Raw genomic sequence first — 15,472 nt, 5'->3', positions numbered from 1 at the left:
TGCTGGCGTTGCTGCAAGCTGCCGGTGCTTGGCCTGTCGATATCTTTGCTTGCTATCAATAATGTGGAACACTGCCATGATAAGCCTCGAGATTCGGAGGTCATACGCACAATCGCTTACACATGGGAGCTGATAGTCATAAACAAGCATCGCACGCATGCGAGGGGGAAGGACACGGCAAAAAGAAATTAAAAATCACACATGATGACACACAGAGATGTGTGTTTTTTTGAAATGCATATCAAATGAAGGCGCACACATCAACTGTCTGAGTCACTCACGACTGAAGCACCCAGATAAAATGAAAATATGAATTCATAAATGTGCCTGCAGTTGCACACATTTGTAATAAAAACAAATATGTGACATGCAAAAAAAAAAAAAAAACACAGTAAAATAGAAATACCTATGCCCTTGTGAGTCCATGCCAGCTTTAATACATTTCCATACCAGTGATTCCAACGATAAAATGCATGCTCAAACAAAGATGTTCACAAGGCTAAATTTAACCTGGTACATGCTGAGCAGACTACAGATTGCCATCTGTCAGTAGAAATCACTGCCAAGGTCAGACCAAAACAAAACAGCAGCTAATCTACAGCCTGCACTGGCTGTGTACAAACTCTTTGTGCGGAGGAAGTGAATGCCCAATAATCTCCAGCATGCTGACAATTTAAAATAAATACATAAACAACAGTAATAACAAACGTAGGAACTTAAAGGAAATCCCGGCAATGCAGCCTGCAAATCTGAGAGCTGTCAGTCAATTTGAGTGGCAGCACCCTTTCGCTCAAAGAAACAACAATAAATTGGGTTTCCTGATAAGACCCCGGCACAAACGCCTGACCAACAAGAAAAAACGAAAAGGAAAAAAAAAAAAAAAACGCTTCACCGGAGGCCACTTGAGTGCTGTCAATCATCATGACTGGCAGGCTTACATGTCGCCAGTGGAGACAGCAATGGAGGGAAAAATAGATTAATGTACAGAAGGAGGCTCTGTGAGAGAGAATGCGTGTGCAAGAGAGACAGCATTAAGCAGGACGGAATGAATAAATATGATAAATATGATAATTGAAATGATGAGATTTGCGGGTCTGGTATTGGATTCTGCAATACGCCGAAAGGGATTAGCCTTTCATTCACTGTCATTTTTAGTCTTTGCGTCCCTAAACACACACAGTGCAACTATACGGATGAAGAAAACAGGTTATGGTATGTTGCAATGGGTAAAAATGTTGAAGAAAAGCAGGAAGTGAAGAACCTGAAAAAGGAATGCATGCACCGAAAAGTCAAGCATGTTTTAACAAAAGGTTAGAAGCAGTGGCAGAACTTTGTCCTGCGAGGACAGAAGATGTATGGCTCGGGGCAGATAGCAGCAACAGTAAATGATTACCTTTTTACAAACTGGGCCTTTGTAATAAAATGCATACAGTCTAGTATTATCAATTCAGCTTCCCGGTGAAGATAACATTTCTGAAGCCACAGCCGGAATGATCGCTATCTTGAGAGAGGACCTGAATTTGTATTCCTTGCCGGTCCGAGAGAGAGAATCTGAAACCGGCTTTGGCACGTGTGTGTTTGTGGATAAATGAAAGGATGGGGTCGTGTGTTTCACTGAGAGAGACATCTGTTCGGGCCTCTTATGTCGAGACTCAGATTTGACAAAACCAAGATGTATTTTCCAGAACCCAACGCGGCAGAGTGACATACAGGCACCTACGTATGTACACATGGAATATCCTATATGCACAGTCCTTGGGGAAAAGACCTGGAAGACTGGAAATGTAATTCTGTGTGTACTTTGGCATGTGTACAGTATTTTTGTATGGCACACCGGGAGTCTCTATAAGCTTCTCACTGTGGGGAAACACACATATTGCATATTCGTACAGTCAGGCACAAGCTTGGAGTTCAATACCTATTATGTAATCTGTCTTTGGAATGTTAAAAAAATGCTGTTTTGGAGGGGTGTCAAGATACACCCCATTGGGGTCATGAGAACAAGTTTATGCTCAAAAAGAACTACATTTCCCATGATGCTTAGAACATGGGCCAAAGGAAGTGCTGACTTTCTGAAATAGTGTCATATGTTATTTATTCATTTTCTACCGCTTATCCTCACGAGGGTCGCGGGGGGTGCTGGAGCCTATCCCAGCTGAGCCGGGGTACACACTGGACTGGTGGCCAGCCAATCACAGGGCACATATAGACAAACAACCATTCACACTCACATTCATACCTATGGACAATTTAGAGTCGGCAATTAACCTAGCATGTTTTTGGAATGAGCTGGAAACCTCATTCATTTTCTACCGCTTTTTCCTCAGGAGGGTCGCAAGGGGTGTTGGAGCCTATCCCAGCGGTCTTTGGGCGAGAGGTAGGGTACACCCTGGACTGGTGGCCAGCCAATCACAGGGCACATATAGATAAACAACCATTCACACTCACATTCATACCTATGGACAATTTAGGCAATTAACCTAGCATGTTTTTGGAATGTGGGAGGAAACCGGAGTCCCCATGAAAAAAAACATGCATGCACGGGAAGAACATGCAAACTCCACACAGAGATGGCCGAGGGTGGAATTGAACTTGGGTCTCCTAGCTGTGAGGCCTGCGTGCTAACCACGTCATATGTTACGATAGAAGTCTTGTGCAGGGGTCACGTTTTGATCTCACTTATCTTAGGTGAGTTTGATCAAGTGTATAATTACTACTGACTGGGGTTGGCAACCCACAGATGGACAATACATGAAAGAATCATTCCTAAAAATATCACAGCATCTATTGTCCGAATATAAGCTAAGATGTGATACTTTGCAGCACCAGACTATTTTTGTTTTTTTTTATTTACTGCAAAACTAAGAAAAAGGCTCTTTGAGGTTAAAGGTTGCCGACCCCCGTGCTTGGACATTAACACTGCGGTAGCGGTTGAACTGCAATGGAAAAAAAAAGCACCCGCCCGGTAACGAGTGATGCGGGGAAAACACGAGTCCAGCTTGAATTGCAAAATTTATAGTGTGTGGAAAGCACTTCATATGCAGTTCCAAACCTTCATCCTGCACTGCTACTTCCATATTACATTTATTATCATTCATTGTAGTGAAGCCGTAGTTCACAGTCTGATTGGCTTCTGGCTACCTTGTTCCCATGAGCCAGCTTTTCTCGTTAACAATAAATAAATATCAATTTTCTATAATACTGTACTTCCATAATCCTGAGTTTACCTTGAGCTACAGCCTGGAGATATTGCTAGTCAGATGAGTCCACATTGACTGAAATTATGATGTGTCATTTTATAAGTTCATATCAGTGCACTGATATTAAAATGCACTGTGGTCTCATTAATATGTTTCCCCTCTCTTCAGCTTCCTTGTTCTTTTTTCCCCTTTTTCAAAAGTGTCAAAAGAGATTTCATGGCCTGTGTGTATATGTGAATTTGCCACACCCCTTTTGAGTGCTAATTTACCCTTTTAGATTTAAACTCTCTGTGAGTGGCTTTCCTTGCCCTTTAATTAGGCTGTGGGGAGTCCACACCAACACTAAACACATAGAGACTCGGAGACATGCACAAACTTTCTCTTTCCACACACACACACACACACACACACATTTGTACAGTATGGATTCACATACACATTCAAAAGCTGCCCTCTGTGGGCCTCTTTCACACTCTGGCTCCTCTCAACTTCACCAGTCACCAAGACAAGACCAAGAGAATAGGAGAGAGATACTCTGTACTCATGAGTGGACAGAAACAAGTCCTACTGGCAAAGACATTCGCTTGCAAACTTTTTTTTTTTTTCCTCCTGAAATTTAAAATCTGCATGAAGACGCATCCAATTTTGTTGGAAAGACCCCTGAGACAGCAGGAGATAGATGTTTACATTTGTACTTTAACAGCTTCTGTGCCTATCTATTTGCTAATGAGAGGTTTGTGATATGTGCACTCATTAAACCTAAATAAAAGTGGTGGGGGGAATAAAAAAAAAAAAAAAAAACTTTGAAAGAGATTAGGTTGAGCACTCCCTGATGTTACAGAGGCACTTGAATTACATCCATCAGTTTCATCATGAAATCAGTGTTTCAGGCACAGCACAGATTTATGTTGACATTAAACTTGCACTGCAGATGGGAGCAGACCATAAAATCTAATCTAAGAAAAAACTGACTCATCTCCTTTCATACTGCTTGTACTGTAAAGGACTATTTTTGTGTGTAAAACAGAAGGAAACAAGCCAGTGTGCCATAACGATTAGACAACAGAGTGCAAATATAGTTAGCGTCTAACTTGGCGCTGTAGTTAAAATAATTCACGCTGCGTATCGAAAGAGAGAAAAGGACACCTGCACACTGTGACGCTAAAGTTAACCTTTGCCCTTTGTTTTTTTGCGCTCCAAGACATAGACATAGACTTTCTTTATTGTCATTGCACAATAACACAGTAGTGATATTGCCAATGAAATGTTGTTGCCTGGCTCCCGTGAAATAATAGATAAAAAAAAAAAAAAAAAAAAAATAATAAAAAAAATAAATAAAAAATAAAAACAAAAAATAAAAAAAAAAATACAAAATAAAAAATAAAAAATAAAAAATAAAATCACAGCGAGGAGACCAGGGTTCAATTCCACCCTCGGCCATCTCTGTGTGGAGTTTGGATGTTCTCCCCGTGCATGCGTGGGTTTTCTCCGGGTTCTCCGGTTTCCTCCCACATTCCAAAAACATGCTAGGTTAACTGGCGACTCCAAATTGTCCATAGGTATGAATGTGAGTGTGAATGGTTGTTTGTCTATATGTGCCCTGTGATTGGCTGGCCACCAGTCCAGGGTGTACCCCGCCTCTCGCCCGAAGACAGCTGGGATAGGCTCCAGCACCCCCTGCGACCCTCGTGAGGAAAAAGCGGTAGAAAATAATAAATAATAAATAATAAATAAAAAATAAAAAATAAAAAATAATAAATAATAAATAATAAATAATAAATAATAAATAATAAATAATAAATAATAAATAATAAATAATAAATAATAAATAATAAATAATAAATAGTAAATAATAATAAATAATAATGTGGCTAATAAATAGATGACATCAAATATGAACAATGTACAGCGTACACAGTAATTTGTACAATTAATTGAAATAATTTAGAATAAATAACAACAATTTCAAGTTTTGGTTGTGCGTGTGGGCAGGTACAGGGCCTTATTTGGCAAATAAGCCAAACAGACCACACAGACGCACGGCGCATAAACCGAGCTGGCCACTAAAAGGGGAACTACAAAACAGCAGTGGCAGTAGTGACTTGTTATGTTAGAAATAAGAGGGCACTTAATTGGGATCTGAAAGTCTAATAGGCATGCAGGACCTCTGATTACCAACTGCACATTGTCTTAAAATAGCCCACTGATTAGCAGCCAGGGGATTCAATTATGCTGGGGGAGAAATAAGGGGCCCTAATAGGCCACTGTATCAGAAAACATGGGACTCGGCTTTAGCTAAAGTGCTGATAATTGGTTGTTTAGTTGGGAAAGTTGAGCCTGTTGGTAATTAGTGATGCTGCTGGTGCGTCTGGAGAGTCACCAAACTGAAGACACTGGAGAAGCAACACAGAAGACGAGGGTGCTTGGTACAGTAAGAGGGCAAAGGTCACGGTAGAGGTAAAAAAAAAGCATTGCTACAAGGGGCTGTGTTGGTTCAGTAAAGGTCAAGATGGGGCAAAGGGAGATAAAACTGAATGTCAACCATCTTATCCGTTCAGTATTTCCCCCTTCTGAGTATCTATCTTTCTTGTCTGCGACACTTTGGCTACTGTATCCGGATAAGTAGTGTGTCTTTAAATGGAGGGGGAAGGTGGGCTGAATAATGGAGTAGCTTTTATAGGAGAAGGCGGCCTGTCTGGTCCCATTTTCACTGTCCCATTGTGGACCGAGAGTGCTGCCCTCAAGTATTCCCTCCACGCATCGCTCATAGATGAGGGCGTCGGGTGTGTTTCTTTCTGTGATTGGCTGGCGACCAGTCAGCTGGGATAGGCTCCAGCACCCCCTGCGACCCTCGTGAGGATAAGCGGTATAAAATGAATGAATGAATGAATGAAAGAACCACGTAAACTTATTATATGTTGTTCCCAAGCCCGGATGACTTTATAAAGAACTGCGATCCTTGTTTTTATCACATGTTTCCCATCAAAACATGTCACATTAACACAGTATTGTCGAAAAACTGCTGATTGTTTGCGCCTTTTTTCACAATGTCATCACGGTGTCAAACTGTATGCAGTGGAATACCAAAGCACATTTGCTTCACGTACACACTTGTCCTTCGCACGGCTTCAACACGATGCACAAGTAAAGCTCACCAGATGAAAGTGTCATTTTATAAGGAGCTCACGAGGGTCGCGGGGGGTGCTGGAGCCTATCCCAGCTGTCTTCGGGCGAGAGGCGGGGTACACCATGGATTGGTGGCCAGCCAATCACAGGGCACATATAGACAAACAACCATTCACACTCACATTCATACCTATGGACAATTTAGAGTCGGCAATTAACCTAGCATGTTTTTGGAATGTGGGAGGAAACCGGAGTACCCGGAGAAAACCCACGCATGCACGGGGAGAACATGCAAACTCCACACAGAGATGGCCGAGGGTGGAATTGAACCCTGGTCTCCTCGCTGTGAGGTCTGCGCAATGCAAAACTAGTAAAAACTAGTAAAAAATAAAATAAAATAAAAAAGGCCATTGTAACTAATAATATTTCATTAATTCATCCAAGGGGCTACACAGTGGTTGAGTGGTGAGCGTGCAGACCTCACAGCCAGGGTTCAATTCCACCCTCGGCCATCTCTGTGTGGAGTTTGCATGTTCTCCTCGTGCATGCGTGGGTTTTCTCCGGGTACTCCGGTTTCCTCCCACATTCCAAAAACATGCTAGGTTAATTAGCGACTCCAAATTGTCCATAGGTATGAATGTGAGTGTGAATGGTTGTTTGTCTATATTTGCCCTGTGATTGGCTGGCCACCAGTCCAGGGTGTACCCCGCCTCTCATTCGAGGACAGGACCCCCAGCGACCCTCGTTGAGGATAAGCGGTAGAAAATGAATGAATGAATGAATAATTAATCCAATAAAAAAAAAAACTTGCATGCAAAAAACAAATGTGATCATCTGTGGGTGCGTATTAAAAATATCACCTCTGGGGTTATGTCTGCTCTAGCATTCTACAGTAGCCATACATAACGTGTTACGGAACACATAATTGCACACTGTTTTGATTTAACGCCGTGCCTTTAAGGCTGACAAATTATTGCCTTAGTTATGATTTCTTCATATTTCCAAAAAAAAACTTTGTCCAGTTGGGAATTTAACATTCTGGACTTCTCGGCCATGTGCCCACAACGATGCATTCTGAGGTACCTGCAGCTTGGGTTGTGCTGCAGTGCTACGACGGGCTAGCTAAAGGCCCTACTCGTTCTGTCTGGCGTATCTCACTGCAGATCGCACAAGAAAGACAATTGTCATTACCATTTTATTAAACTTAACCCTTTTTCCTAGTTTTCTTCTCAAATTCTAATCATCATTCTCCACCATCGCTTGCTGGGTCTAATTCCCTCTTTTCTTTGGTTTGTAAAATACCTCCGCTTTCATCCTTGAGAAGGGCTTTAATTTGGGCTGCGATGCTGAATAGAGCAGGGAAGATGGAGAAAGACGTGGGGGGAAAGAGAGCGTTATATGGGAAGACAGAGTTGCAGCCGAGACATTTGGGTGTCAATCAATCCGACGCGAGGAGCTGCAAGGGTCTGTGAGTACGGCGCGTTTGATCTGTGTCTTTCAAAGGGGGAACAGCAGGAAGGGCCATCACACATGATTTGCCTCTCGCTGCTGGCCCCGGTGCCACTCTGACAGAGAGCTATCACAAGCAGGTTAATTCAACATCCACCTTCCTCATCTTTTTTTCTCCTGTCCTTTTCTTTTAGTTCTGTCTGGGTTTTTTTTTTTTTTACACTTACCAACACACTTTCACTTTTTGAAAGTGGAAAGGATCCAAGTGAGTCCAAGTGAAATATGTTTACAGGTTGACCGCATGATTATTTCGATGTTGTTTGGTCGGTCAAGCCAAAATCTGCTACTATTTCTTCAAGAAAAGATCCTTGTTCTATTTGTTTATTTTGATATCCTGTCATTCCGCGAAACATTGCGGTGTGAACATCCTAATCGCAGTTTTAAAAAATATATATTATTGATGTATCATTACTGTTTCGACACATTATTACTCAAGTCATATGTAGTACTCTGGCTACTTGGTGTCAGTAATGACACAAAACATCAATGAGACACGACATTCTATCACATTACTATGGACTCAGCCACCGTATGTCCGACATGATAGAGTGAACAAAAAGTTCTCTTCCCATGTCATGTGGAAGTGGTAATATTTTGGCTTCTTGGTACTGTACAAATTGATTTAGTCTTTGTATGTTTTGGTTTTCGTCCGAAACTGTTAAATTACAAAAACTGATGTGTCATCATCAATATATCATCAATACCTTAAATCAGCAAATTATACTTTGATACTGTAGTGCTAGAAACGGTATCTAGGTAATAGCATAAATCGTGACCTCAAAAAAAAGCCGCTTTGAAAATGTACTCTGAAATTTCCTTTACAGGATTTTGGAATAACTCCTGCGTGTTTTTATATAGCTGACTACCAAAAACAGAATGAAATAAAACAATTGAATAAACCACACCACCTTTTGCTGGCAAAGGTCATCCATACATGTAGAAAAAAAACAAACGGTGAAGGAAATTTTGGGGTGAAAGGTTTTTCGGAAGCATTGGGTTTGAGGTGAGAGGCTACGGTTTATTTGAAGGTATCAGATGGGGGCTGTCCTTGTGTCTGAAGAATAATTATACAAAGACTATTCTGTGTCCGAGATTCACAAAAAAAAAAAAAGTTTGAAAACAAACACAAGGGCAAAAGCATATGTATTTGCTTTCACTAAGAAATGAAGCCCAGCGCAACAAGAATGCACGGAGCTCTAACTCTACAGTTTTCCTAAGAGGTCAAAAGGATAACAGGATAAAGGCTGTCCTCTGTTCCTCTGAAGGACGAGCACTCTGTCAATTAGATTTGGGGGCCCTCCAAGGACAAAGGAGAGCACTCGGACACAAAGAAACCAACAGAGTAAGAATATGATTTCATCTGTCTCTATGGCCTGAGTGACTGACAGGAAGGCTCAGCAGTTTTGGAAAGCTGCCTGATTGTGGCTGCGAATAGCGAGACATGATCTACAGACAAAAGGAACATGGGAGGATACCGAAAGCTCTGACCTCTGGAGACATTATGGAGCTTGGATTAGCTCAGATGTTATTCAAAAACACGAAGGTTCCGATTTTGACAAAGGATTACAGGGTGAAATGAATCCCAAAAATAATTTCATCAGGAAATGATGAAGATAGCAACGTAGTCACTAAAGAGCCTAAGCATGGATTGTACCTAAGAAAACCAATTGAAGTAGAATATACTTTGAAAATGCTGAATTAATTGCTTTTCTTTTCTTCCTGACATACTAAACAATACACTTGGAAATATGTCTATGTCACATTACCTGCATGAAGGTAAGCAAGATCTGGATTCTCAATGTCTGGGTGGTTGTCCTTCAGGTGGTTGCGGAACTCAATGGGGGAGTTGGTGCCGTAGTCACATTTTGGACAGTTGTACATCTTCACTCCCTCATGTTTTCCTGTATGGAGGATGTGCTTCCGGATGTTCTCAGCACAGTTGGATCTGTAAGAGAAAAACACATTATGATATCTCAATTTCATAATATGTGTACTCAAATATTAGAGTGACGAAGGAAACATTGGAGCTGGAGGAGCAGCCGTGTGTGGAAAGAACATCACAATGCTGATAACCAACAAAATCTATCTTGTATTAATGTTCTCTTTCTGTCATTATATTGCAAGTTTGGTTTTGAATGTCACGTTGACCACGTTGTGAGTACAGCATGATTGCACTGAAGATTCTATTATATTTAACCAACCGCGCTAACCACTCGACCGCCGTGCAGCCTATACTAATGTTCTTCATTTTCTACTGCTTATCCTCACAAGGGTTGCAGGGGTTGCTGGAGCCTATCCCAGCTGTCTTTTGGGCGAAAGGTGTGGTACACCCTGGACTGGTCGCCAGCCAATCACAGGGCACATATAGACAAACAACCATTCACACTCACATTCATACCTATGGACAATTTGGAGTCGCCAGTTAACCTAGCATGTTTTTGGAATGTGGGAGGAAACCGGAGTACCCGGAGAAAACCCACGCAAGCACGGGGAGAACGTGCAAACTCTTTAACTTGTTCTATATTTATTTTATTTTTTTTACTTTTGTTTGTGGAAAAAATATCGACATATATATATATTCATTTATTCATTCATTTTCTACCGCTTATCCTCATGAGGGTCGTGGGGGGTGCTGGAGCCTATCCCAGCTGTCTTTTGGGGCGAAAGGCGTGGTACACCCTGGACTGGTGGCCAGCCAATCACAGGGCACATATAGACAAACAACCATTCACACTCACATTCATACCTATGGACAATTTGGAGTCGCCAATTAACCTAGCATGTTTTTGGAATGTGGGAGGAAACCGGAGTACCCGGAGAAAAGCCATGCATGCACGGGGAGAACATGCAAACTTTTTAACTTGTTCTATTTTTTTTTTTTTGTACTTTTGTTTGTGGAAAAAATATCAACATATATATATTGTATATCGATATTCAATCTAAATATACCGGGATATGATTTTTGGTCTTACCGTCCAGCCCTGGAATACATCATCAACATCACTGACATCGGACCTAAAAATTCCCAAGTGATTTTCTCCCATTTTTAATTCCCGTAGGTCCAACAGCCAGAATAGCTTTTCCATCTACCTTTTCCATCATTTGTAGCTGAATGAAGAGTGTAGGGTTTGACTAATTGGAATAGCTGTTTAATGTCAGTGAGCATTCAAACACACACATGGTGTGTGTGTGTGTGTGATTGTGTGTGTGTGTGTGTGTGTGTGTGTAAGGGTGGTCAGACAGTGCCACTGTATAATGCTGGCTGTAACCATGTCAGTGCAAGGAGTCACACACAACCCAATTCAGATTAATGATACGACCCAACCTGCTGCGGGGCTTGATCTAAACCTCTTCGTGAACACACACACACACACACACACACACACTCATGAACGACTGGATGGATAACATAATCATGTGCATTAATTTCATTAAATTGTTCATAGTCAGACCGGATGTAAATGCATCTGTGATAGAAGTAATACAGTCATGATTTTACACATACCTTTAAGACATCATTCATCATATATAAGCAAGATCTTACTGCATACAATCATTTTTTTTTTTTTTTTTTTTTGCCACAGACACATAAGCGCACACCATCATGTGTTGATGGATGGGGCACTCATGCTCAGTTTGGACCTGACATTCTTGGACAGTATAATACGCAATTACTCTCTCTTATCACCTTGGCCGGGACAATAAAGCCTTACTGTGCCATAGCTCACACAAGCTGAAGAGAAAATTTGTTTTCACTTTTTTGCAGAGACACCACTCTCCATCACGGGCCGCAGTCCAGCCGGCTCCACTGTAGCTCTCCTGTTCTGTTCGTTCCATATGAAATACATTCAACACCGCCCGATGAGTAACCTTGAGAGCAGGTCGAAAAGATGAACCTTCGGGCGGAATGCCATCATGACCTAAATCTACAATGTTTATACAAGTAGGAATCAACCATGTCACATTTAGGGTTCAATCCCTGATGGCTACAGTAGGTACAGAAAGTAGAAGAGACCGGGAATGGTTGTAACAAAGGAATAGTTGGAACGATTATTTTGACAGATCAGAAACGAGCTGTGGTGATGTCAGAACTGTTCAAAAACGGTTTGTTGATTGTACCACGAATCTGTAAGTTCTAGTCATTTACTGCAGACAAATACTGTATATGTACCACATTTGTGGCACACAAACCGCGTAGTTACACTTGCTCGAACAAAAAGTGGTACAATCTTCCACAGCCTCCCCTAAATAATTAGTAACATTTCTATAGAATAACAGCATTGACACAGTGAAACATGTAGGACTGGCAGGGTCATGCTTTGGGAGTTGATTCCCACCGACTGTAACTGGGACTTTATAAAGAGTTCCATACGGCAGTGGATTTACCACAAAACCTTCTGCTTCTGCTAAAGCTAAAGATTCCCTTGCAATCTGACAGATTCATACGTATCGTATTGATAGACACCCACTAAAAGAAGTGACTATTGTAATCATTGCAACACGTGCTCCAACAGTGCAAATTTTTCTGGTTGTACCGAAGGAAGCCAAAGTACAAACTACTTGTTAAAAGATGACATGTCGCCTACAATAATATTAAAGATACAAGTAGCAAAGAATTGATGCAGCTGAAAGCTGGGATTTTAACGTACCTGTTTTATGGCTTGACTAATTTTTAATTATTCCTTTTCCTTGACACCTTGTTATATTGTATTTTTTTTAAACATCTTCCTTTCTTTTCAAACAGGAAGCGGTATTTTCGACCTTAATAATAAAAAGTTTCATTTAAAAACTGATTTTTTTTTGTTCAGTGGTGTTGTCATTGACTAATTCAAGAATTAATACAAGCAGTTGATGTTTGCTAAATACAAGGATGAGGAGTCTTGAACCGGTCATGATGTGCTATATATATCACTATATTGACACTTACTATGGTACCCATTATGGCATTGGATGCTCATATCACCTCGTACTTCAGTATGTGACAAAAAAAAAAAACTATATTAGGAAAGCAGGAAGTGAACAAATGTAACAGTTACTGATTGTAAAAGTACCAGATGGACGGGTAGGATTTAATAAGCTTTGCTTCTTCCTACTCCTTTTGGACATGTGGAACTGTGAACTGATTATGTGATGCATTCAATTGTAATCTGATGCATGTTCAAGTGAAATTAAACCATTATCAATATTTAAATTTGTTTGATAATGTGAAACATGTAAGAGGAAAAAAAAACACTTTTTCACATATATTGATTTTTTGCATACACACCAGGTACGGTATAATAGTGGACAAAGAACCACTGCACACACATGCATACTACACGCATGAATCAGTAATCACTATTATAATGATAGATATAGATATAAACATACCAGTGTGATTGTACACTTCCTGGTCATAATTAGAGCTCCATACAAACTTTGGCTATATTTGTTCACATCATGAAAAAAACAGTTTCATTAATACCGCCGCACCCGTTGATTAATATCACTGTACTGAAATGTGCATATATTACAGAATGAAGTGACTTTTTTTTTTTTTTTATAAATGTAGAAGTTAAAATATATAAATTTAAGGCAACGCTTAAAAACTTGTGAAGCGAGCGTAGGTGGATTCCTGGGGGGGGGGCGTGCTATCTCTCAGATATGGTAATGGTGTAATTGTCATATTAAAACAACACAGTGAGCATTTAGGAGTCAGCAGGTGTCACCGTTAGTGAAAGCCCACACCAGCCCTCCTACTATATACTGTATTAATTAGCCCAACACTGTTTCAACTTCCTCCCCCATGCATGCACTCGCCATGGGAATCAGCCATACCGATGCTGCGTGCATATATCACCCCTTCTGTCTACTTCTGTCTCTCCCTCTCTGCTGCCCTCTTTTATTTTCATAATTTTCATATTTCTCCTCACAGCAAGCGTATGGTAATTGGAAAGGTGTAATTGAGAGCCACTTATGTAGAGGAGAGTCAAAAGTGTTTGAGTTTGTTAAGAGTTGGATGAGGGGTTTATTTAGATCGCCGCCATTTTTGGACCTTTTCCTGCCAAGAAAAGCCACTAATAATCATTAACGGCCTCCGCGTTGCTCCCTTTCGCTTTACAAGGTTGCAAACGTGTCTGCCACCGTCAGTAGGTGTGTCGTCCTCAAAGACGCCGCGCTTCTAACTCGGGCGGCATTTACTCTACTAGCAGATTTAAATAAGAATACAGAGCCGCTCCGTAAACAAAACAGTCATTAGTTGGCAGGAGTCGGAGGGTACGTATCAATTAGACCATTCACTTTGCCTCTATGGCTTGAACAACGCAAATACAAAAAAAAAAATAAACAGCAAGTAAAGTTTTCCATTTGCATAAAAAGCTGGGGAATATTAAGATAGGCATCGTTGGAACTCTGCATGGCCTTTTTTTTTTTACCACTGCAAAGGAACGTACAATACTGTAAATGTCCAATTATTATCCTCTATTATCTATTTATGTATGAAAAGGTGACGCAGGGATTGACATCTTTTCGCTACCTGCACATTATTATTATAGGTGTAGTCATGGCGGAGAAGCATATATGAAAAGCAAACCATCAGTGCCATCTATTTTAGATGCAAACATTTATACTGGACTATTACTTCTGAACAATATTATTGTTTGTTCAGATCAAATGCATTGACGATACAAAACAGAAAAGCATGCATGTTAAAACAAAGCGCATGAATTCAACATGTACAAATACCTCTGAAAATCTTTAAATTTATATTTTTTCAAATTTCTCAAATGATGTATGTATGAATGGGTTCCTTTCCGGAGTCAATCACCCGCACTGTACACAGATCAAACAAAATACATACTACATACTCCGGACTAGTCTAGAAGGATAACCATGACTCCTCTATCAGTCATTAACGTTCAATCATCTTTATCCTTAATGATGATCTCAACAGTTGAGCGGTTGGGACCAAAAGAGCAGCCGATATCGGCGGGCGTGTCTCCTCTCTCTGATGTACATTTTCACTTCAATGGCGGCTTACCTTTTGATGAGTGCACTCCTGCTTGGGAGACATAATGACATTGAAAGAGCTACTGTAACTAATAAGCCATGTCATTCTCCATGCATATTTTTACACCATCCCTTGCTATAACTACTTATCGACAAAGTCTCGCTTTTTTATGGACCAAATTACGTTTTTCATTAATTAACGGGAGCACGCCGGGAACCAAGAAATTCATAAAATGGAATGCCATAGATCGAGGATCGCTTGTACAGTAAACCTCAGATATATCGTATTCAATTGTTCCCACTGGTTTTGTCCGATATAAGCGAAATCCGTTATATGCGTATACCGGAAAATGTCCGTTTTACGCATATATCGGATTTATATCCGGTATATGCGTAAATCGGATTTTATCCGTTATAAAAAGGCACTTCCTTGACTATGTTTCCAATGTACCTGGACACGCAGGCAACGCTGCAAACGCTGCAAACGACGTCGTATAGCGGCCTGTCACGATTCGGCGAATCGGAGCGCCACGATGCGGCCATCCGATATATGCGAGGGAAATTTAATGGAAATGCATTGGAACGGGACTGGAGATTTTGTCCGAAATAGGCGAAATCCGTTATAAAAAATCCGATATATGCAATGAATT

The 15,472-nt window shown here is 40.7% G+C and overlaps 1 protein-coding gene across 1 annotated transcript in view; it reads right to left on the bottom strand.

Annotated features, from left to right (window-relative positions):
* znf407 (zinc finger protein 407) overlaps nucleotides 1–15,472 on the bottom strand; it is a 148,760-nt gene that overhangs the window by 35,738 nt on the left and 97,550 nt on the right. The window contains exon 9 of the mRNA XM_058053005.1: nucleotides 9,602–9,780. Within this exon, the coding sequence (XP_057908988.1) occupies nucleotides 9,602–9,780 (179 nt within the window). The remainder of the gene's footprint in view (nucleotides 1–9,601; nucleotides 9,781–15,472) is intronic.

Source organism: Doryrhamphus excisus, chromosome 17 (genome assembly GCF_030265055.1).
Source record: "Doryrhamphus excisus isolate RoL2022-K1 chromosome 17, RoL_Dexc_1.0, whole genome shotgun sequence".
NCBI lineage: Eukaryota > Metazoa > Chordata > Actinopteri > Syngnathiformes > Syngnathidae > Doryrhamphus > Doryrhamphus excisus.
The sequence above is the reverse complement of the archived record's forward strand: the minus strand, read 5'-3'. Positions and strand labels throughout refer to the sequence as shown.